Source organism: Nuphar pumila, chromosome 16 (genome assembly GCF_984573655.1).
Source record: "Nuphar pumila chromosome 16, dmNupPumi1.hap1.1, whole genome shotgun sequence".
Taxonomy (NCBI): Eukaryota; Viridiplantae; Streptophyta; class Magnoliopsida; order Nymphaeales; family Nymphaeaceae; genus Nuphar; species Nuphar pumila.
This window is the reverse complement of record NC_143264.1, coordinates 74,061,948-74,083,971: the sequence shown is the minus strand read 5'-3', so window position 1 is coordinate 74,083,971 and position 22,024 is coordinate 74,061,948. Positions and strand designations below refer to the sequence as shown.

Genomic DNA, 22,024 nt, shown 5'->3' with positions numbered 1-22,024 from the left:
TTCTTTGCGTAACCATCATCTTTTCGTTAGGAAAGAACAAAAGAGTTGCAACAATGGTGAGCCTATCCCACTAACCTATTGGTTAAAAACCCTGTTTGAGCCTACCCCACTAATGGTTGATGGCTTCTAGTTCCTGGTCATTTAGGCTGACCCTATGTGTCTGACCCAAGCCTGCTTATAAAAGCCCACTGGTACCTTACCTAAGGTGCAACCCTAGATGCATTGCTCTTGCTGCTCCATGTTACCTTATTATAGGTGAACAATATGAGAAAGGATCTCTCAATCTCAAAGATGCCTATAGACGAACAAGAAGAGAGAGGTAGTGGCCATAGTTCAAGCATTTGAATGTGTTTTACAACTTAGTCATATACAAGGATCAGTAAATACTTTCATGAATTGTTCTGCAATGTCAAATGAAGTACTTTCCCTAGACTGTAGATCATGCATATGCAATTAGGGGCAGGCATTATGCATACGCAATTAGGGCAGGGAACTTCTCTTTTATGTCATCAAATTGTTCTCTTTTATAGGCAAAAAGGCATTGCACCAAAAAACTTTTCAAAATGGAATTTTTTGTCAAAGAATGGCTGGCCTGCTCTTTTTTCCAGAACCCAGCAAACACAAATATTTTTTTCCAAGAAAATTTGTCTTTTGGGAAAATTTGCTTACCCTAAAGACCCCCGACAGCATTTCCATTGAGCCTCTTCTTTGCGTGCACTATTCTTTTTGCCACCGACTGTTTCCAACCTTCTTCCCTGCCAATGACCACCACCATTCTATTCCTGTACAGCACCAGCCACTGCCGGTCCTTGCATCTGCCAACAACCACCATTAGGGCCTTCTTGCACTGTGCCAGCCACCACCTTTCCTAGGGTTCCTCTTGGATCTCAACACGCACTTGTTTCCACACCTAACACCTCTCTCTCTCTCTCTCTCTCTCTCTCTCTCTCTCTCTCTCTCTCTCTCTATATATATATATATATATATATATATATATATATATATATATATATATATATATATATATATATAGATAGATAGATAGATAGATAGATATATCAGTTGAGGTGTTGGAATGTACTGTTGGCCTAGTTTCAATGATAATGAGATTGGGCTCTATGGAGTCCTGAGGAAGGCTTTGAGGCCAGATGTGCACTCAGAGTTGGACTTGCATATGCGTTCCCTTTTGCTAATGGAGTGAATGAGAGGATCTGGAATGATTGTGTCTATTGGTGATTGTCTGGTGCCTTTATCTGATCCAATTTAGATTCAAATCACATAAGGGCTCCGACCAAGTCATACATGTATCTTATTTCAATTTAGTATCAACTATGCAATATTTATATTAAACAGTATGATTTGGACCTAAGTTAGACCGGCCTGGAGCTTTGATCCACTTGTATTCCTGCACTATTGGCATGAGATGCTTTGAGCTTATTTTGTTTTTAAGTGCTAATAAACACAATATATAATGTCACTGCCTATTACCATATATGCTTCACAAAGTTGTTCTCAAGCCCCAAATAGACCCCGTGGTTAAGGAAAGATGCCTCTGTTTGTTGGGAGCTTCATGAGATGTCTATGCGGAGCAACTCCTTGCTCCAGTGAAAGTTATTTAATGATGAATATTCGGTTGATTCAAGCATAGATGTAACAGCTACTTTGCAGTCCCTTTGAAAATGATTTTCTTACATGTTCATCTGTCTACTGCATTTTTCTTGATGAATCCTGTTGGAATTCTTCCACTCTGAGATTAGAAATAAGATCACATGTTTATTTGATATATATCTTTTGCCTATTATCTCTTCATTTCATGGTCTGTGATCTATGTTTTGTGCAGAGCAAGTTTCAGCTTCATGTACTGTTAACGTGATTGTTTGTTTTGCCTTTCCAAATCTTTCTCGGAGCTGTTACCCCTTATAGCAGTTGGTTCCTCCCCATTATTCAAACTCAAAACAATCTCCCAAGCAATCGATACCAGCAGTCTTAACATCTTGAATACTGCAACATACTCGAGCACTTTTGCCACTTTTCCTTCAGTGCGTCTGCATCTTGTGAAGTTCGAAGCCCTTCAAGAGTACAGGTACTAATCTCTCTCTCTCTCTCTCTCTCTCTCTCTCTCTCTCTCTCTCTCTCTCTCTGAACATATGCATGCATGCATGCATGTGTTTGTGTGTGTAAACATTTTGGCTCTGAATAAAGGAATATTGGTTTATCTCTTACCTCCAAATATGATTTTTGAAATTGCAGGTAAAGTTCGAGGAAGGAATATTCCTGCCACCTGAGATACCATCAACCCTTGATCTACCGCAGAATCTTTACTTTTGGGGACAGAAAGTTGACTTGTCACCCCTACAGCAGTCACTGAATCCCATTCAGCAAGCTGTGGTGAATATTTGACCTGTAATTTCTGGCCAGCCACCCCTTAAAGTTCCAATACCCGGCGAGAGATCACGGTCGTGGCTAGTGACAACATATCTTGAGAGTGATTTGCGGATTTCCACATGTGATGGGGGTCTATTCATCCTTGTCAAGGAAGGCAGCCCTTTGCTGAACCAGCAGTGATGGATTTACATTCTGCACTGAATTAGAAACCGGAGTGAAGTGCATATTTCTCCGTCTTTTTTTTCCCCTTTGTATGTAGAAACAAGTGAAAAAGCATATTGTTTTCTTAATAATCTTCATAGTTGAGGCGTGCGGCCGTGTTTTGCCAATCTTCAGAATGTAAATTTGTTGGTCAAATGGTGAATTCTACTCAAATTTCACAAACTCTCCTGAATACTTGTTCCTGTTCATGCTGAGGGCTGTTCAAAGTTTGGTGACTATTGTGGTTCTCTTTCTGCTAGCAGCAATTGGTGTAAGATTTCATCTGATTATACCTATTCATAGGTTCTTGGCTGCAACTGTTTTTTACCGGGGCCAATTGTCGGTGAAATTGATCCAGATCAGTCCAAATTGAAAATTTTTCTAATTGATTTAGCTGATTTTCACCGAGATCGGGCCTGTCTGCTGAAATCCTTCTAAAGTGTCCTTTATTGTTTTAACAAAGGCATGATGCATTAAAGTAGTTTTCAGATTTTAAGACTCACCCATCGATCATAATGGTATCATTCTTACCAATGTTACTGAAAGCTGAACGAGCTGAGCTTAAAGTGTTCAAGCTTGGCTCATTTTTGTCGCAAATTGAACTGAGTTACAAGCCAAAATGGAGCAGTCATGAACAGCTCAGCTTGTTTCCCAGCTATACTGAGCTACTCAGGTTCAACCTCACGGCAGACTATGTGAGCCGTGGGTTTTGTATTCATTACGACTCCATCAACTTGGTGATGTTCACGAGTCGTCACTACCGGATGAGCCCACAAACCTGATAGGGTTTGTTTTTGGATATTTGACGAGGGGAAACACTGGTTCAGCACGACCCTTGATTCATGGAATGGGCCCTAAGCATTTCCCAGCTTGACATTGGTTAGAATGTAAATCAATTCCATGCTCATATCTCGGGCTGCAACTCCATATACAGACTAGGCATTTTGATGGTCATTTATATAGAACGGGCTCAAACTTGGAGGATAGTTTATATATGATAGTTGCATTGCTACGCAGTACACCTTATTAACCCATTGTGTATCAGATACTTGTACGAATCTTGTTACAGAAACCAAAAAAACAAAAGTATCAAATGATTATGAATACCATCTTCTCTAACAGAAGCTCGTTACTATTAGATTACAAAAGAGTATTTGAACTCATATTTAATCAACGCTTCTATATACAAACGACTGTCATTACTAGAAAGACACTATTTTCATTAAGTTTTTTAACTATTACCTTATAAAGAAATTACAACACAATCACAATTGATTAATTATGCGTGTTAATCATCTTTAATTCTTTGGTATCTTTATGAAAATATCATTCTATAATTTCATATCAATTTTTTAGAAACTGGGACCGATTGTTTGAGAAATTGTATCAATGTTTATTGGAAACTCTTCTAACATGCACTCCCGAAACATTTTAGGCACTCACATACATACTGGTACAGCACATCGTATTCAAAACCGTTTCTAGCAACTAGGGTTTATATCAGTGGTCACAGAAAAACCTGCTCCAAGAGTGGGTTGAATTTTGATATACTGCTCCCTCAACCTAATGAGGAATAGTAAAACTATTTTACTCAATAAAAATCCAATAGAAACATTTTCGGAGCAGATACGGTGATCGGGCCCGAGTACTTTGTAAAGTGCCGCTGCATGCATAGTGATCTTTCATGTTTGTGTGTTTACACAAAATTGCCGTGATTTTCTGTGTTTTGTGTGCAAACTACTCGGCCCGATCACCTCCCTTTTAGCACCAGGGAACTGCGACGACATTGAAGACGCTACAGCCATATAGTAACCAACCACATGGGGAAATCAACGAGGGCCAACCGCACGCATCTTTTCCATAGAACAATTGAAAACGTCACTCGAGGGAGAGGGCAAAAAATAGTTAGATATACAACTTTTACCAACAAAACCAGAATTCACAGAGCAGTTATGCAAATCAACAAAGAAGAACGAGGGGAAAAACTGCAGAAAAGAACCTGGTTTTCTTCTTCTTCCTCTTCTAGGGTATACAGAAAGGAGTAGGCGGAAAGGAAGAAGAGAAGGTCCCCATCACGTCCAGGAATTATCGAAAGCAGCGGAGCTGATGGCCCTGGCAAACTCCGGGAAGCTAATCCGGCCATCTCCGTCGGTGTCGGCCTCCTTGATCATGCCGGTGAGCTCCTCAACGGTGAGGGCGTGGCCGAGGCGGGCCATGGAATGGGCGAGCTCGGCCGCCGTGATGAAGCCGTTGCCGTCTCGGTCGAAGAGCTGGAAGAGGGAGCGGAGCTGCTCCTCGGTGTAGGGGGAGTTGGCCGGCAGGAGCTCGGGGGCGACCAGGGCGACGAACTCCGAGAACTCGACGAGGCCGTTGTTATTGGTGTCCGCCTTCTGGATGAGCGCATCGAGCTGCTCCGTGCTCGGCTTCAGCCCGAGCGACCGCAGCAGCGAACCGAGCTCGAGCTGCGTTAGGCTCCCATCATTGTTCCGGTCGAACTCCCGGAAGATCTCCCGGAGCTCCGCCAGCTGCTCGTCGTCCAGCTTCACCGCCTCCTTTTCGTTCATCGATCCCGACCCCGAACCCCTGTTTCTCATGCGAGATCCGCTCCCAACTTACAGGGTTAGGGTTTCCCTCTATCCAGCTCCTTCTTCTGCACGTCCTGTGCTGGATTTCTAGGGTTTTGTTCGCCTCTTGCCGACCGACTCTTCGATCCTTCTTGTTTACGCCTCCCCGGGTAGAATTTCCTAGGGTTTTCTCGTCCGATCGTCCTGTTCCGATCGGTTTCGAGATGAGATGGTCTATTTCTCTCTCAATCTTTGATCACTCCAAAAAATTAACCATGAACAAGCGGCAAAAGATCAGCTTTCTTGTGTTTTCTTTCTTCTCACTCCGACTGCGCTATGCTTTGCCTATTTCTTTGACGATCAATACGCGAAATCCTATCCACGATCTCACCTCTGATCATCGATAGTTCTGCGCGATCGCGCCCCTCTCCTATCGTATTTTCGCCTATACTAGAGTAAAAGTCGTACCTTTTTAACAATCATCTCTTGTTTTCACGATCTATACATGGAATCCTTCTCCGGTCTTCGGAAAGTTCCTTCTTCGATCGGAAAAAACTGAGTTTTTCCTTCGATTATCTCCTTCCCCTCTCGAATTCCTTACGATCTCGAGATTCCGTTTTCCTTCGACCAGCCGATTTCAAGAATTCCTTTTTTTTCTCCTTACTCTCCCCAGCCTTCCCGACACCGACAGATAAGTCTCCTGTAGTTCCGTCGTTCCACGACGACACGGAAATCCTTCTGATCCGGAGCTCTCTCTCTCTCTCTCTCTCTCTCTCTCTGGCTCTGGAAGCGACGGCTTCGGGGACGCGTTTTGGGGTGTGTGATAAGGGTGGCTGGTTTTGTGGGGATTTTCGGTGGTGGGGCTTCTTCTAGCTTGTCCATTTTCAACGCTCCCTCCTCCTCCGCCGATCCCGTGAAAATCTGAGACGCGGACGCGAGAACACGTCCCCCACCTCTCCCTTCCATTCGTCACTCCGTGAAACCCTCGACAACTCGGACGACTAATTAAATCAACCAACTTACCGAGTCGGATCGGATTTCTCAACAGGTCCAATTTATCTGAAAATGGATCCGAACTGAGCCAACCCCCGGATCTGGGGCTTGTTGCCGGAATGGGTTTTTGAGTTTGGAATCATGAGCTGCAGCTGCCCGAGAAGGATGCGGCTTCATTTGGGCTGCTGCATCTGACAGTATTTGTCCAAGCACGGTGTGGATCTTATACCATTGGGTCCAGGAAAAGTATGCGGGATCCAATACATTCGGGAAAATGTACCCAGGATCCAAGTATCACTGGACATGGTACACCTCTCTATCTTATAATTATTTGTAAACTAAGTGTGACTTTGGTATAAAAATATTCGAGTTCATGTGATGGGATTGGGGAGAGTAGGGAACCATCCAACTAAAAGAAGGTCCAAAATCTACGAGACGATATTCCTTTTCTGACAATCGAGTTATCCGTCAGTAGGACTCTAGATATTGTAATCTTCAATGTTGTCAGTAATGGTAAGTATCGTCCCATACATATCGTATCGTTAAAAAATTGATACGATACTAACATGAATCTGCTATTTTTTAATAAATATAAAAAAAAAATCTTAAATTAATTTTTTAATATTATTTTAATAGTTTTAACATGTGTCACGTTCTGATTGACACGTATATTTTTTTGGTCGATACACGTGAATCGTTGGCCAAACGATAAAAATTCCGATACTGACAACATTGAGAACCTTTTATTTAATGAGCAACATGTTTTAAATTATGAATTTTTGATATTTGGACACGCTTTTTAAAATGCTAAAAAACAAAAAAAAAACTCAATACATTATATTATAAAATTTTAAATGCATTGTCAGCATTCGATTTTCCCTGATTTGAAAAACATGACTAGATGTAAAATCTTATGTAAAACCTATTTCTTATTAAAGTCAATATGAAGAATAAATATATGAAATCCAATCCATGAAACACTCAAACATCCGACAAGAAGAACCGTTATCATCATTGGTGTAGATTTTGAACCTTTGGTTGGATGGTGCTCTCTCTCTCTCTCTCTCTCTCTCTGTCTCTCTTAGACTGAGTCGAGCCAGCCTGTGTTGACCTGAAATGGACCAAGCCAGAAGCTCGGTTCAGTTCAGTTCGTGCGTAGGCACGGCCCAAAATAAAGACTCAAGCATGGCCCATAGCAGGCTGGGACGTGGATCTACTAGGCTGTTGCCCACCCCTAATCACATTAGCACTAAAACACATGTCAAGGACAATGAAACCCACTCGACTCCCCATCTCAACCTGGGCCAACATGTTGGCTAGGTAAACCTTGCAAGACCCCTCAGGGTTGCAAACGTGACGGGTTCAGAAAGAGGCTTTTGCAAATTTTGGCTGTCCCAGATCCGAACCGATCCAACTCCCCAATGTATTTTGGAATCTGAAATCCGAACCGTTTGACAGAAACCCACCGAGTCATGCCAAGCTTTCCAAAGCCATAGCCAACGACTTGCATGACTGACTCGGTCAAGTTAACCAAGGCTTCGTGTCTGGGCCAACATGGTTATCGCGTGAGCCACGCAGTTCATTGACTCAAAAGGCTCTCAAGCCTCAACCAAACCAGTACGACCCAACCCTCTTCATTTTTTCATACTCGATCAATGCAGAAAGAATGGCTGACAACATTCTTATCCCCTTACCACTGAGGTGGTATCCAATGTGGTACACGAAGTCCTGTGTCAAGCTGAAGGCCCAGGATCGAATCCCTCTGCCACATGGGGGCAGCTGTTGTTCTGGTAGGGGTAAAGGCCCAGGATCGAATCCCTCTGCCACATGTGGCTGCTGTTGTTCAGGTAGGAGTCCGCTTAACCCCAGCTTGCCTTTCAAAAAACAAAAACATACTTATCCCCTTTTGTCTTCAACAACAACAACGATTGGAACAATATCTGAACCATTATAGATAACTGCAAGAATTATTATATATGACATTCACCTTTACAAGGGTGTTTTGTTCAAAGAAGTAAATGTATAACACCACTCCATGCAGCTTGACCCAGACATTCTTGCATAGTTTCACTAGTGTTCGAGATTTGCCATCACAACCACAACTTTGAGCTCAATCCCTTGCACTAAAAACCATTGCTATCAAAATGGGATCAAAACGGCCTGAATCAAACAATTAAAATCAAATCAGCCCTTTTCCGAATCCATGCAGGGGCCTATATTCAAGCCTGATTCAGCTTGAATTGGGGCTGAATTGACCTATATATATTTCTCTCAATCTTTCTGATTTTTTTGAATTTTTAAAATTTGTTCAAGTTGATCAATTCAAAACAATTCACTTTGGAGTCATCTAGGGTTCTTTTTTTTTCGGAAAATCGATTCAATTAAGTGACCCATTCTGACAACATTGCTACAAACCATTACACCACTACTTCTGAACCAAAGAACCACATTGACAATGGCATGTCTCAATCCAGTTAAAATGTCCATAACATGAGTTAAGAGAGTCTAAGAACCTGGCAATAAGATTTATCAGCATCTCCAGGTTTCCTACATTTACTTCAAAATACTAGGAGGAAACATATGGTGAGTTAGAATTACAAGAGATTATTCTTTTTATTAACAATATTTCATGGAGAATGGTTCAGTCACACTAAAGCAACTGCCAACCTCTATATTCTGGAATCTCCTTGCCATGTCCACTCTCCAATGCTAAAAAACTAGCGAAAGCAAAGCAGGACTTGCACCAAAACAACAAATGGGCTGTAAAAGAAAATGTGCTTCCATTACCCATGTCAGTGCTGCATCCACTGTGCAATATCCCTCCGAAACAAGCCACCAGACCTCCCACTCCACGCATGCGGTTCTGAGTGGACATGGATGTGATGATGATAGCTGCTTGAGCTGCCAGCAGCCTTCTGCGGGCGCAGAATCATCCCTAGGGTTGGAGATGACTTTGGAAGACTTATGTTCAAGGGAGATGCAAACATGCGCCGGTCGAAATCTTGACCTGTGATCTTCCGGTGGGTGGACATAGACTGCTGGGAATCTTTGATGAACTTTGCTGCCCTAGGCTGTTGGGAGTTCAGCAGAGTAGGTTCACCTCGAATTTGTGCAGATGGCTTCATGCGATCGAGCCATCGCAGAATCCAGTTGCCGACACTCCGCCCAACCTCTATGTCCCTTTGCTGAATGTTCTGGTGTACACTCAGAGCCACATCAAAAATAACCCGAGTCCGCCTGAAGAAATGCTAGATATAAATATTCTATATCAAAAGGGTAACAAGAAGTAGAAGATTGCTACTAGCAGCTTGGGGGCAGTACGCAGGCTATGAATGATGAGAACCATAGGACCAATCTTTTAGGAAAAGAAGCAACACCAGAAATGACAAGCAGAAAACTAAAAAGGAGAAAGAGGGAATGAGCACACCCAGTGTAACAGAAGGGTTAGGACATAACAAGAAGATGCATGATGGTAGTTAAAAACTAAATTGATCAGTATGCATCTTTTTCATTCTCTTGCCGGCTGTAGGTGACGCTCTTTCTTATACATAAATTCTGGAAAAAAATCACAGTAAGTACAGAATTAATCAAATTTAACCTTCATTTTAATGCATGTAAACACAATCTTTCAACTGGTTGTGACAGAAAACAGGCCAACTCCAAAAATAGATTAAGAAAAAAATAGCATTTGTCATGAACTGACTGATTAAAGGTCTTTCACTTATGTTAAGGCAAGAGAATACTTATCACTGATGAAATCACCATCATGATTTGCTTGAGAATCATCTAGAGTCTCTATCAGTTGCAAGAAATGCATGCCAGGTGAAGAACTCAGAATGCAGTTAGCAACAACTAAATGTTTGACAAACAGGCCACGAAAAGGATGAATGTCAAGGCATCATACAAAAATTGGCCAAAGAACACGGGGAAATATGGTAGCAAAGATGTAAATACACAGTTAAAATATCCAAATCAGTCTCTAACAAGTAAATGTAAGAGTTTAAAGGAATAAAATGATTTCTGGTGTGTCTCAAAACAGTTCAATAAGCTACAAGTTCCAAAGAGTATGAAATGCAGCCATAAAAGTTCAATATTACAGCCAAGCCAACCAAATTCACGCATGCAAGCACAAGATTTCTTATGAAAAAACAAAAAGAACAACACAAAGATAGCTCTTTTTCAAGGAGAAAAAGGAGGAGGTGATTGGGGAACAAGATACAGCAGTTAGTAGAAGACCAACTATCAACAATCTCTTGTGAAATCTGAATAAGTATATACAAGCAAGAGGAAGACAAAATTAGCACTCAATGAGAACAAAATATTATAATGGATAATATAAATAGCACCATGCAGCTGATCAGAAATGGGCAATAAAAAAACTGAATGCTCGATTGAGACAACATAGACAACACAAGGGCACCACTATGAACAAGTAATATTGTTTACATCTGTCAAGAGTTTGTTCATCATGTGTAGGGGTGAACATCATGCCAGCCCATCCCAGCCCAATAAGGGGCTGACACATATCCAGGACTGAGCCCGGTCTGTCTCAATCATAATCGGGCTCAGGCCCGGCCCTTTAGGCCTGACTGAGTTAACCGGGCAGGGCCTTGGGCCTATGTATTTTTCATATGAGCCAGGCCCAATGTTCACCCCTGATCATGTGTACAAACCAAGGTTGCCAAACAAGAAAGCGGAAGCAGGAAACGATACGGGAAGCGAAGCATTTTAAAATTTATAGGAAGCAGGAAGCGAAGTATCAATTTAAAAGAAAAATATTAAAAAAAATGAAGCAATATGGTAATTGAATAGGAATCGAACAAGAAACAAATAAAAACTAAAATAAAATTGATCATTCTTATATTTCGTGATTTTTCAATAAAAGAGTTAAATTTTTGTTAAAATCTAACAAAGATGGTTACTAATTTAAAGAAAATACATGAAAAGTGAGTGAAAGCGTGAGAGAAAATATGTGAAAAACATGAAAAGAAATGTAAGAAAAGCATAAAGGAAGCATAGACCATGTGTGTGAGAAGCATAGAAGAAGCGTGGGGGAATTGAGATTCCCATGAAGTTTCGGAAGCGAGGAGTATCACGCTTCCGAAGCGAGTTTCCGGGAAGCGAGCTTCCCATCTACCTAAGAAGCTTCCGGTAACTCTGGTACAAACCTTTACATGAAGTTGTTTAAATCTTCTAATGGCTAAATACCATCAACAAATGAAATCAATAACAAACATCCCTTGGAAGAATAATCAATCTCCATGATACGACTCATGATACGACTCTGCATGGCCGTGAACTAGGAGGGTTGATGTGGTTTGGGTAGCCATGGGCTAAGTGAGGTTTTGTCCTTTGTAAATTCATGTAATAGTCTGGAGACTATTGTCAATAGTTACTAAGGGCCTAAGTCACCCGGACTGGGCTAAAAGGTCGACGCACCCTCGTCGACACGGCCCGACACGGGTATGGACACGGGTGCGGCTTCGAACAGGGGTGCGGCTTCGAACACGGGCAAACACAGTCAACTAAGTGTCGAACTCGGTCAACGCACCGGGGTCGAGTCCGTCCACATTTTGGACTCTATCAACTTTGACCGAGTCTATTTTTGTTCATTTATTAAAATTAATTTTGGACTTGGTCAACTTTGATCGAGTCTATTTTTGTTCATTTATGATTGTTATATATATATATATATATATATATTGTTATTATTATTATATATATATTTTTTGTCAACTTTGACCGGTCAACTTATTGCTTTAAAATTTACAATCTTATTATTGTTATATATATATATATAGCCGTGTTCCCGTGTCCAAAATTTTTGAAATTGCTCCTCACCCGTACCGGTATCCGCACCCATGTGACATAGCTAAGGGCCAATAATGGATCATGGGTCAAACTTGGGGTGGGTTCTAGACTAGTTGAGGTGCCCATAAGTTACCATTTCTGATAGCATTCAAACTGAGTGATATCAGTTGGTATCAAAGCCAGGATCCTAAAATGGCTTCAGCAATCAGCAAGCTTGTGTTGGAAGCTAAGTTGATCAAGGAGGACCAGCATGAGATGCTGGCAAAGCTGCAACAAATGCACACTATGATCCTGAAGATGGTGGATCAAGTGGGTACAATGGTTCACAATGATGCAGCACCAGCCAACTGCTGGATGAAAATACTTTGATGGAGAAGATGACAGCTGCACCAACCAATGCTTGCACACCAAGTGCTCTGGTGAACGAGGCTGTGATGATTGAGACAACAAGCCCACTGCAGCAAAATTCAATGTAGATCAGACCAGCAGGATGGAGCTACAGTGAACAGGAATGAGAAGAGTGGGAATGGGAAATCGCTCCCTGGCTTGGATCTTCAGCATCCGAGCTTCATGGAGTAAGCTCACCATGTGCTTGATAAAAAGCCTCACCAATATGTGATGACTCATGTTGGTCCAATAGAGCACCTTGATGGACGAAATTATGATACTGTTTCTGCATCCAATGTTATGACAAGTCTATTAGTGGTTTAATGATTAATGATTCGAGGAATTCAGTACACCATTCATATTCAGCAGTCGTAGAGTCTATCACCTTTGCTGTTACCTCCCTTTATAACTCTGCAAACAACTCAGATGTGAAAGTTGTCTTTGATCTAGGTGGTGGGCTGTCCTTGGGTCAGTTTGTGGTAGCATTAGGAATAAGAATGGGTGTAAGAACTCTCAAGTGCTAGAGCATGTAAGCAAAGTGTTTGATGATATGCCTAGGAGAGACGCCATGTCCTGGAGAGCCCAATGGTTAGGGCAACACACAACTAAATCTGCAGTTTCACTCTTTGTGGATCGGGATTCCAGTGTGGTCATGTTACTGTAATGCCTTTTGCTGCTGGTGTGACAACTCTCAGTTGTTGCCCAGTTTTGGAGTTTCTAGAGGGCAGAGTAGGATACCTTTTCTTTGGTGATGATGTCATACCTTCTAGAAGTGTTACCCGGATTCAAGTGTACAACCAAACACCAGGGAAGTGCCCCCTTGGACTTACGAAACTGACTTTTAGAGGGCATCACGTTAAAGATCTTATGGTTGTCCTTGTTTGAAAGATTGTTAGAAAAACAAGTGAAGTTGTAGCAAAGCCTTTGTGCTTGCAAGGAGCAAAAGCATTCAATTATTACAAGCCAATGATTCTGTGATACAAAATTAACAAGGCTCGTATTGAAGTGTCCCAGGAAAACTATTTGATCATCACCGCACAGGGCAATATTTGTTTGGGCAACTTGAATGACAAGCAGTTAGACCTTGAAGATCTCGACCTCATTCAGGACAAATTCATGCAACCACGAGTAATAACGTATGGCAAGGGGAAGCATCAAAGTGAGTGGGTTCCTGCAAATTGCAACAGGCATCCAAACTTGGATGGCGCCAATGAGGATAAGAGGCAACAATACACTGCTGCTAGCAAGAAGGTCGAAACAAATGAGTTTAAGCAGTGCCCTGCTATTTACCTACCTGGAGCATCAGAAACTCACCAAACAAATTTACAGTATCTACTGAGTACAAAGAAGATCAAATAATCTTGCTCAAGTTGGAGGAGTCGACAAATAAAGTCATTGCAAATTGATCAGACTTGTTGGCAATGTTAGCAGAGGAACCCAACCTACAATTGCCAATTCAGGTGTGCCCATTGAGTTAATGATATTACTTGATTCTGCTGATGCTGATAAATCTAAGTTACAAGCCCTAGCTCCTGATCCCTTGACTCAAATGGCAAGAGATCAATGTGCAAACGAGCACGTGATGATAGATGATGGGGCAGAAGAGGGATTGAACAAGTGCCTCACAGTTGACCCACAAGATGCATCAATTGTATTAGTGAGGCTTTTAAAAGGGAGTCAAACCAAAGCAATAATGGTCACAGGAGTTCGATCCACCATGGCTACAAAGCATGGTGTTGGACCTTTGACTTGTGGCAAAGGGGTCATCCACTGTAAGAATGGTGGAATCACTCTTTTTCCATTAATGCAATCAGACTTTAACCCTGGAAGACAGAAAAGACCCTCGCTGATTTTGAGAAGTGGAGGCACCTTACTAGAGCTAAAAAATGTCGAAAGAACTAAGTCTGAACAAAGGGCAAAGAGTGAAGAAATTTCAGCAAGACAGATAGAAGCATTGCTGAATGACAAGCAAAATTGTAGCAAGACTTCTGTCCCTGAATCTATAGACGTAGAACAACAATATAATTGGCAAAATCAAGCTGACTATTTTCACGGGTATATATATAGAGAGAGAGAAAATATCCAAAAAGATGTGTTAAGACAAAATGTTTTTAATAATAATTTTAAGCACAGAATTTTAATCATAATCAAAAAGTTTAAAAACAATTTTGAAAAAATCAAAAACATATATATTTAACGCATAAATATGAACCCTTAAATATCACAAACAAGATCAAAAGAGAACAATTAACCAAGTCAACTCACCAAGGAGTTAAATCCAAACAAAGAAAAATAAAATATTCATGAAAACTGTGTTGTAAATATCGTATCGTATTATATGATACGTATCGTTACTTTGGGGAAAAACATTATGATACACACCCGTATCTCGATACGGGTGTGTATCCTATATCGGGTGTATCGTACGATACACCCCATGTATCATACCATACCATACCATACAATAGGGTATGATACGTATTGTATCTTTTTTAATCGTATTTTATAAACTTGGTTATTTTGTTTTTGTTTATATAATATGAAAGTATGAGTCTTGTGGCATTGTTATTGTGAGATATGCATGCTATACTATTTATGATTCTATATTAGTTGATGTTTAATGATGTCTTACATAGCTCATAGAGACAGAAATTTAATTTTATGGTTGTATTTTGTGCAATTCATCAGTGTTTCATGTGTTATGATTTTTTTAGAATTTTGGTTAATTTTTTATGATTTTTCTTGATTTTTTTGGATTCTTTGGAAATTTTTTATTAAAAATTTATGATAAGTTTATGATAGGATACGATGTGATACGATGTTACTTTGGGCTTGATCGATACGGGTAATGACACAATACTTACAACCTTGCATGAAAAGGGTTTTTTAAGAAATAACCATATACAAATGCACAGTGAAAACAATGAGGAAATTCAAAATCCCACATATAACAAATGAAGAGAAATGATACTTTGCAACAATGGCAAACATGGATCAACAACTATATCAATTAACATAGATACAAAGGTGATACTTTAATGTCTCAAAGAGATACAAAGGCACAATTTGATCATAACAATTTAAATTTCAATAATAGAAACAATATCTATAAAATACATTCAAAATATATTAACCAATGCAACCAAGGCATATTATGATGTATAAGCATGCTAATGGATCATGTAATGATTTAAATAGAGGAACAATGAAAATGCAAATAAGGGCAATAAGAGAGTAATATGTAAAGGCCACTTATGGGCCAAGCACTCATACACAATAAACAAAATTACAAGAGAATATATATATATATAGAAAAAGCATGAAGAGATTTAAAAAAAAATCTGACATATAACAAAGTTTAATATCATAAAATGAGAAATGATATTTGCAAATCCCAACAATAGTTTGGTCACTACTCACTACAAGTAATCACCTCATTAGACCTCCAACTCAAAACCTCAAAAATCAAGTGTTTCAATGAGGACAAGAGATCAAACATAAGTGCCAGCCATTACCAAATTGATGACCATGCACCAACAAACCCGTAATCAAAACTGACAACACCAACTACAACCACAAAAGGTGCAGATACCTCAACTCACAAATGATTGTAAAACTATAAATAATATCATCTACAACGAGTATACATACCTCACCACAACCATGGTTGTAAAACTGATAAACAAAAATCTCTTGTCCAACAAAAAAGGTCACCCAAATGACAGGTATAGGTGGAGAAACAAGTGAGGTAACGAGAACTTGTAACAAACCAATGTCACCAAGGAAACAAGATTTTAAAATCAACATAAAGAATTTTACAAACTTTCAATAATATATAGTAATCCATCATGGTTTCAATGAAGAATATAGCAATTAATGATAAGCATAAATACAAGCATCAACAATATAACAATGGCCAGATAAATAAATGAGTAATACAATACACTCACAGAACCAGAGATCAAACAACCGTCAATTAGAATTGAACTATAAGGCGACAATCTAAATTGACAAAACTGAGGTGCACACGACTCACCCCAAAAAATATCTCTGGTTCCACAAAAGCAATAGAGTGAACTAACTCATGGATCCAAAGGTCAATCAACTATCAGTCAGACCCAAGACAAGTGTCAACACAACACTCATAAACTTGATATTCTAGACTGATAAGATGACTTGAGGTGCACACATAACTCACCTCAACGACTAACTCTGACCCAACAACAACAAGGCCAAATAAGATATGATCAGATAAAATTTTGTGATAAAAAACACAAATGCCATAAGAAGGCAAGAGAACCTAAATTTCCAAAAAAGGGGGTTCATATATAAGAGCCAATTTGAAAACAAAATTTCAAATTAAATCCAATAAAGAAAAAAGAAAACTTTGAATGAATAGGTCTTAAATCATGAATAATAGTGCACCAATGGACAATCACAAAGACCACTAAGGGCACACCAAAGCCACTAAGACTACACACCAAAGAACACAATATAAAAAAATCATAAATTACAAGTGAAGATATCGAAGCCTTCAAATGTCACCAACAAAGTCCACCAAATTGTTACAAAAGTGGACAAACATCAACAAGGAATCGACTATGGGATTCACTCACAAACCCACAAAGGGATAAACTCACAAACACCCACACAAGGGATCACAAGAACATAAACAAAATAATATTTTATTGATAATAATATGCAAAAAGCATTTTCAACTCATTAGTCCAAAATTACACTAGTGACAAGTTGGAATGAACACAAGCCATATATAAAAATCCAAAATCATATACAAGCATAACCAATCAAGGGTGCCTTTTAAAATAATTTTATACAATGAGATATTCTTTAATAGAGGAATACCTTAAAGTCAAACCTTCATGTCACACAATCATTAATGACACATAAAAACATGCATAGACATATGTGCACGACACATAAATATGTAGATGATAAGCTAATAGAGCAATCTCATGAGAGCATAGAAAACATCCATGGCATGACTAATGAACTTAAAGTCATGATGACTCAAGATATATAAAACATACAAGAATTTAAGAATTCTTAACGAGCACATTTCAATGAAAGCACCACATATAATTCAAAGAACATGCTTTGACACATGCATACAGTCACCAATTAATCGTAAAGGTGTTAAAATTCTCAAAATAAATATAAATATATATATATATATTATATACTTCGAATGAACACATACACAAATCCACTAAGGGACATACACGTGAGCATAAAAATAGATATTTTGTATTAAAATAATAATAAAATGGAGAACTTACCATAAAGAACTCGACAATAGACTACTTATGAGTTAATGCCAAAACACAAACACAAGGGCCATTCAAGCATACACAAAAGCCAAGAAAACAATATTTCATTAAAAGAAATTTCACAAATTTTAATTCCAATTGGTTTAAAAAACACATTTTACATAACCAAGAAATAACCATAATATTTCAAACAAATTTTGAAAGATATATCATAAATACCTTTTAAAGATTAAATAAGAGATATATACCGAAATATGAGAGCCTCGAGTTCAAGCCATATATCAATCCAAATTTTCCTTTCGAAGCACAAACTCAAACAAGGTACCAAGATCAAGAATCCATTGCACTGATACCATGTCACAAAACAGTGCGGTAACCAAGATACTCCAACCCGAAATCCAAATACCAAACCAAAAAACATTTGGATACAAACAAGACACATTAAAACAAATATAATACAAATATTGTGAGTGAATGATTTCATTAATAATGAACATTAAAAAATACAAAAGAAAAATACATGAAGACTTCACTACAAAATACACTCAAGCACTCAACAACCTAAAAACTACCCATCACTCTCTCACCTATAATAAGCACACACACTCCATATATATAGAAAGAAAAGAAAGGAGAGAGGAAGTCCTCTCTAGCCACTGAGCGTCAACTTTAGTTGACTTTATATATATTATATATAAATATATATATAAATATATATATAAATATATATATACATATATATTATATAAATATATATACATATATATGTATGTATATGTACAATATATTATATATACACAAAAAGGATACATTACTCTTAACAGAATACCAGCTTCCAGATTGAACCATGCTAAAAAAGGAACATAAATAAAAAATATCAGCCTAACTTTAGAAACCCAGTAACCATTGACATCTAATAGCAGTCCTCATAAGGGCTGCTAAAGTGTCCACGTGTTTAGGCAAGACTCTCTTACTTAGCATGAACCAAACGTTGTTTCAGGGTTGAAGTCTCAATACCCTGCATAAACAGCAGCAAAACACTAAGAAGAAAACTCCAAAGAATTATAATAGAAAACTGTTAATGGGAACATCTTAGATATCTAAGGCTATGTTCGGTATCACATAAATGCAACCCAGGTATATTAAGTCTCGTTATTTCACAATTAGTTAAAAGACATAAGTTCATGAACTCAATCAAGTCCCAAACAAAGCCCAAATGTACCTAAGGGAAAAGAGGTAGACAATTACAAGAGTAACTTCAGGCCTTTTTACATAAGATCCTAGAGAGCAAAGGACTCTCACAGAGTTCAAAGAGATTAGTAGTCGCTTCCATTGAATGCTCTATAAAATAATGGACTCTCTAAGTGTCATGTGCTGCTTTTATCAAACTTTCCTTGTTCTCTTTTATGGAACTATAAAATAAAAGCAAGAAATCCTTATCGATTTCCTTTGTGTAGAAGATGAATGTCTTACTTGAAGGAAATGCATAATTATTCAGCTAAAGAAAGCCCCATATTAGTGAAGCAACAACGGGTTAGTGAGCCATTTCACCCATGTCCACCATGTAACCTAACACAACAAGCAACTTGAGACTAAACATTTCTACATGACACATACTACATGATCAATACACAGTCAACAACGCACTGTCAAGTCAAGTCAAGTCAAATCAAATAGGTGATCCAACAAAAACAAAGCTCAATGGACTCAAAATCATAAAACATAAGAGTAATCACTACAATTAGTAAGAGTTGATTGTGGACAAAATAGCTATGATTCAAACTCTATCGTGTTGCCAAGTCCAACATCTATCAGTGATTGGTATTGATGTGCATCATAATTTCCTTCAAGAAGAATTGAAGGAAGATCTGCATGTTTTAACAACTAAGTTAAACAATCAGATATGACATCTTGAGAAACAAAAAGACCATTTAGCAAAGGATCCTCGGTAAATAAGCTCAAATTGTACTTGGAAATCAAGTTAAGTGGACATTCAAGAAGGATTTCAGCAAAACATAGCAATATACCATCTTTTCCAAGTAGACTTCTAAACCATTTTATTCAGCCTCTGTACCACAAATGATGAATGCTATTGAAGCAAGCAAAGTGTAAGTATCATTGTCATAAAAAATGCTTTAATCAAAATATCTTGCTGTCATAGTGTCATATGAACTTTGTACTCAAATGTTGATAATCATATGTCTGAATCTCATTCAAATGATGTCATGTGTATGTCACCATAGCTGACAGCCAAGATAAGGCTTTAAGATAATCTTTCATCCAGTAACAGTAATTTAGCAGAAGATATGGAGAGATTATTGGATCGGCTGGAGGACAAAAGGAGATGTCTAAGTGATAACTGCATTTCAAATCTCTTTTCTTGTATCACATAAGGAAAAGATGTAACTTTTTACAGAATTTATGTAAAGCAGTCAGCTGCTTTGTGCTCTCATGTCGAAAAGTAAGAGCATTTCTCTCATAACTCCCCCTGTTTGGTTTACTTCCTTACGGAATCAGAGGGATCCCAATGTTCATCATCTCAAAAGTATCTGGAGCATCCTCCTTCAATATTAGTAACTTCATGTATATGCGATTAACAAAATCAAGCTAAGTTCAAAACAATCAAGTGGGTCTTTCCTCTGGCACAGCGCACGTTAACGGTCAAAGACAAGGTACAATCTTGGAGAAGCCCTTCCGCATTGGAGACTGCATAGCGAGGGAGAGAGAGTCGCCTCAGAAACCCCTCCAATTGCTATGGAAGACACACTTACTTGGGGTGATAGAAAGTCAATACGTGCTCGGATTTATAAACAACAGCATATCTAGACACCATTTTTCTTTGCAAACACAGAGCACTATATCGAATTGCAGCGGAGAAAATGGAAATCAACAAGTTCGTTTGTTCACAAAGATCACGCAAGAGAGAGAGAGAGAGAGTTGTCTAAATCAGATGGTACTAATAAACAAGAACATCAAACCTCGAGTGAGCAATGAACCCAACTCATGATTTCGTGTTGGTCCCAAAAAATCCCACAAAAGAAAAACCAAAAAGGATAATTATTAAAAAAACTTTCGAAAGGAAAAAGGAAAAGAAGAAGAAAAACAAAACAAAAGGTAATTATTAAAAAAACTGAACCTAACAGAAGAATAAAAAAGCCAAAAAAGGATCAATGAAAAAACCCAACAAGAGAGAGAGAAAGCCTGAAACCTGTGAAGGAAATCGCGAAGCTGAGGGTGGTTCTCTCCAACGAGACGGCGTTGGATCGTAAGAGCGAGCCGATAGGTCCTCTTCAACCCCAAGAAGTAGGCCGTCCCCACCGTGATCTCCCACAGCACCATCCTCCCTCTTCCGTTTCGTTTCCTTTCCCTCTTCTTCTTTTTCTTCTTCGATCGCTTGCAGAGAAAGCAAGAAGAAAAGAGTCCTCTCTCTCTCTCTCTCTCGGTTGCTGTGTTAGTGAGAGTTGGAAGGCGACGGGGTTCGATCCACGGGCGCCGCGCAAACCATCCGACTTTTCATCGCTGCTGATTTTGAAACGAAAAAAAAAAAACAGCACGCAGAAACAAAGCTACATCACCAAACCCAACAAGCTGAATCAGAAGAGTGTAAAACCCAAACCCACACATTTATCCTGATAAACAGGATAAGCGGGGAAATTGCATCTTTTTCGATAATGGAATATCCCACATTATCTTGTTTGTCTGGATAAATGGGTACATTAGACCAATGGATTTGGAGCCGAGACGCGGATATGTTTCTGCTCTTAGGAGGGTTGGACATCTGGCTGACCGAGGGCGGTTAGGGTTCTACGGGCCTGACCCAGTAACTGTCGTCGGGCTCAGTTGATTGTTGGCATTCTCGGAATTGGGTATAGGATAGGCCATCCCTAACTCGATGACTCGGGTGAGACAAGGTTTTTTATTTAATTTATCAAAAATTAATGATGAACATAACTTTTTTCAAAGAATATCTAAATATGAATTTTTCATATAAATATTATTAAATCTATTATATATTTAATATACTTATATATATTATATAATGAGAAATGGGTAGGTGTGGAATTTATATGTGCTAAATGGGTTTTTCTGCTCTTTTGTTATTTTTTTTTGCAGTTCCGACCTCATAAATGCGTTGGGCAGAGGAATTCATGCATGCATCATTTGTTTTTGATGAAAAAATCATATTTGGAGCTTCAAAATTTGACAAAGATTTTTTGATCGTTGATTTTTCAAACTTTATAAAAACTCACCGATGTAGAATACTTCAAGAGCTGATCCTTATAAAATCAAGTACATAAATCACTCAGAATTTAAAAATAAAATGAAAAAAACTTGAAAAACTCATTTAGCATGTATCATTTAGCACCAACCTATTATTACTCATTATATACATAT

The 22,024-nt window shown here is 38.8% G+C and overlaps 2 protein-coding genes across 2 annotated transcripts; both read right to left on the bottom strand.

Moving 5' to 3' along the window:
- Positions 1 to 4,418: 4,418 nt before the first annotated feature.
- Positions 4,419 to 5,969, bottom strand: LOC149813592 (putative calcium-binding protein CML11). The gene has a single exon (XM_089991459.1). It carries the CDS (start codon positions 5,178 to 5,180, stop codon positions 4,659 to 4,661), a length of 522 nt encoding a protein of 173 aa, XP_089847585.1. The 5' UTR covers positions 5,181 to 5,969; the 3' UTR covers positions 4,419 to 4,658.
- Positions 5,970 to 8,575: 2,606 nt separating this feature from the next.
- On the bottom strand, positions 8,576 to 21,115 carry LOC149813591 (envelope glycoprotein). The gene is made up of 2 exons (XM_089991529.1): positions 20,838 to 21,115; positions 8,576 to 9,380 (listed from the first exon to the last, which is right to left on the bottom strand). Exons 1-2 carry the CDS (start codon positions 20,966 to 20,968, stop codon positions 8,936 to 8,938), a joined length of 576 nt encoding a protein of 191 aa, XP_089847655.1. The 5' UTR covers positions 20,969 to 21,115; the 3' UTR covers positions 8,576 to 8,935.
- Positions 21,116 to 22,024: the final 909 nt, after the last annotated feature.

What these genes read in the sequence shown, in the direction of transcription:
- LOC149813591 (XM_089991529.1), bottom strand. Translation starts at nt 20,968, where the DNA reads ATGGTGCTGTGGGAGATCACGGTGGGGACGGCCTACTTCTTGGGGTTG. An exon ending in CTTCGCGATTTCCTTCACAG is followed by an intron (nt 9,381 to 20,837) that starts GTTTCAGGCTTT and finishes GCATTTCTTCAG; the next exon opens with GCGGACTCGGGTTATTTTTG.
- LOC149813592 (XM_089991459.1), bottom strand. Translation starts at nt 5,180, where the DNA reads ATGAGAAACAGGGGTTCGGGGTCGGGATCGATGAACGAAAAGGAGGCG.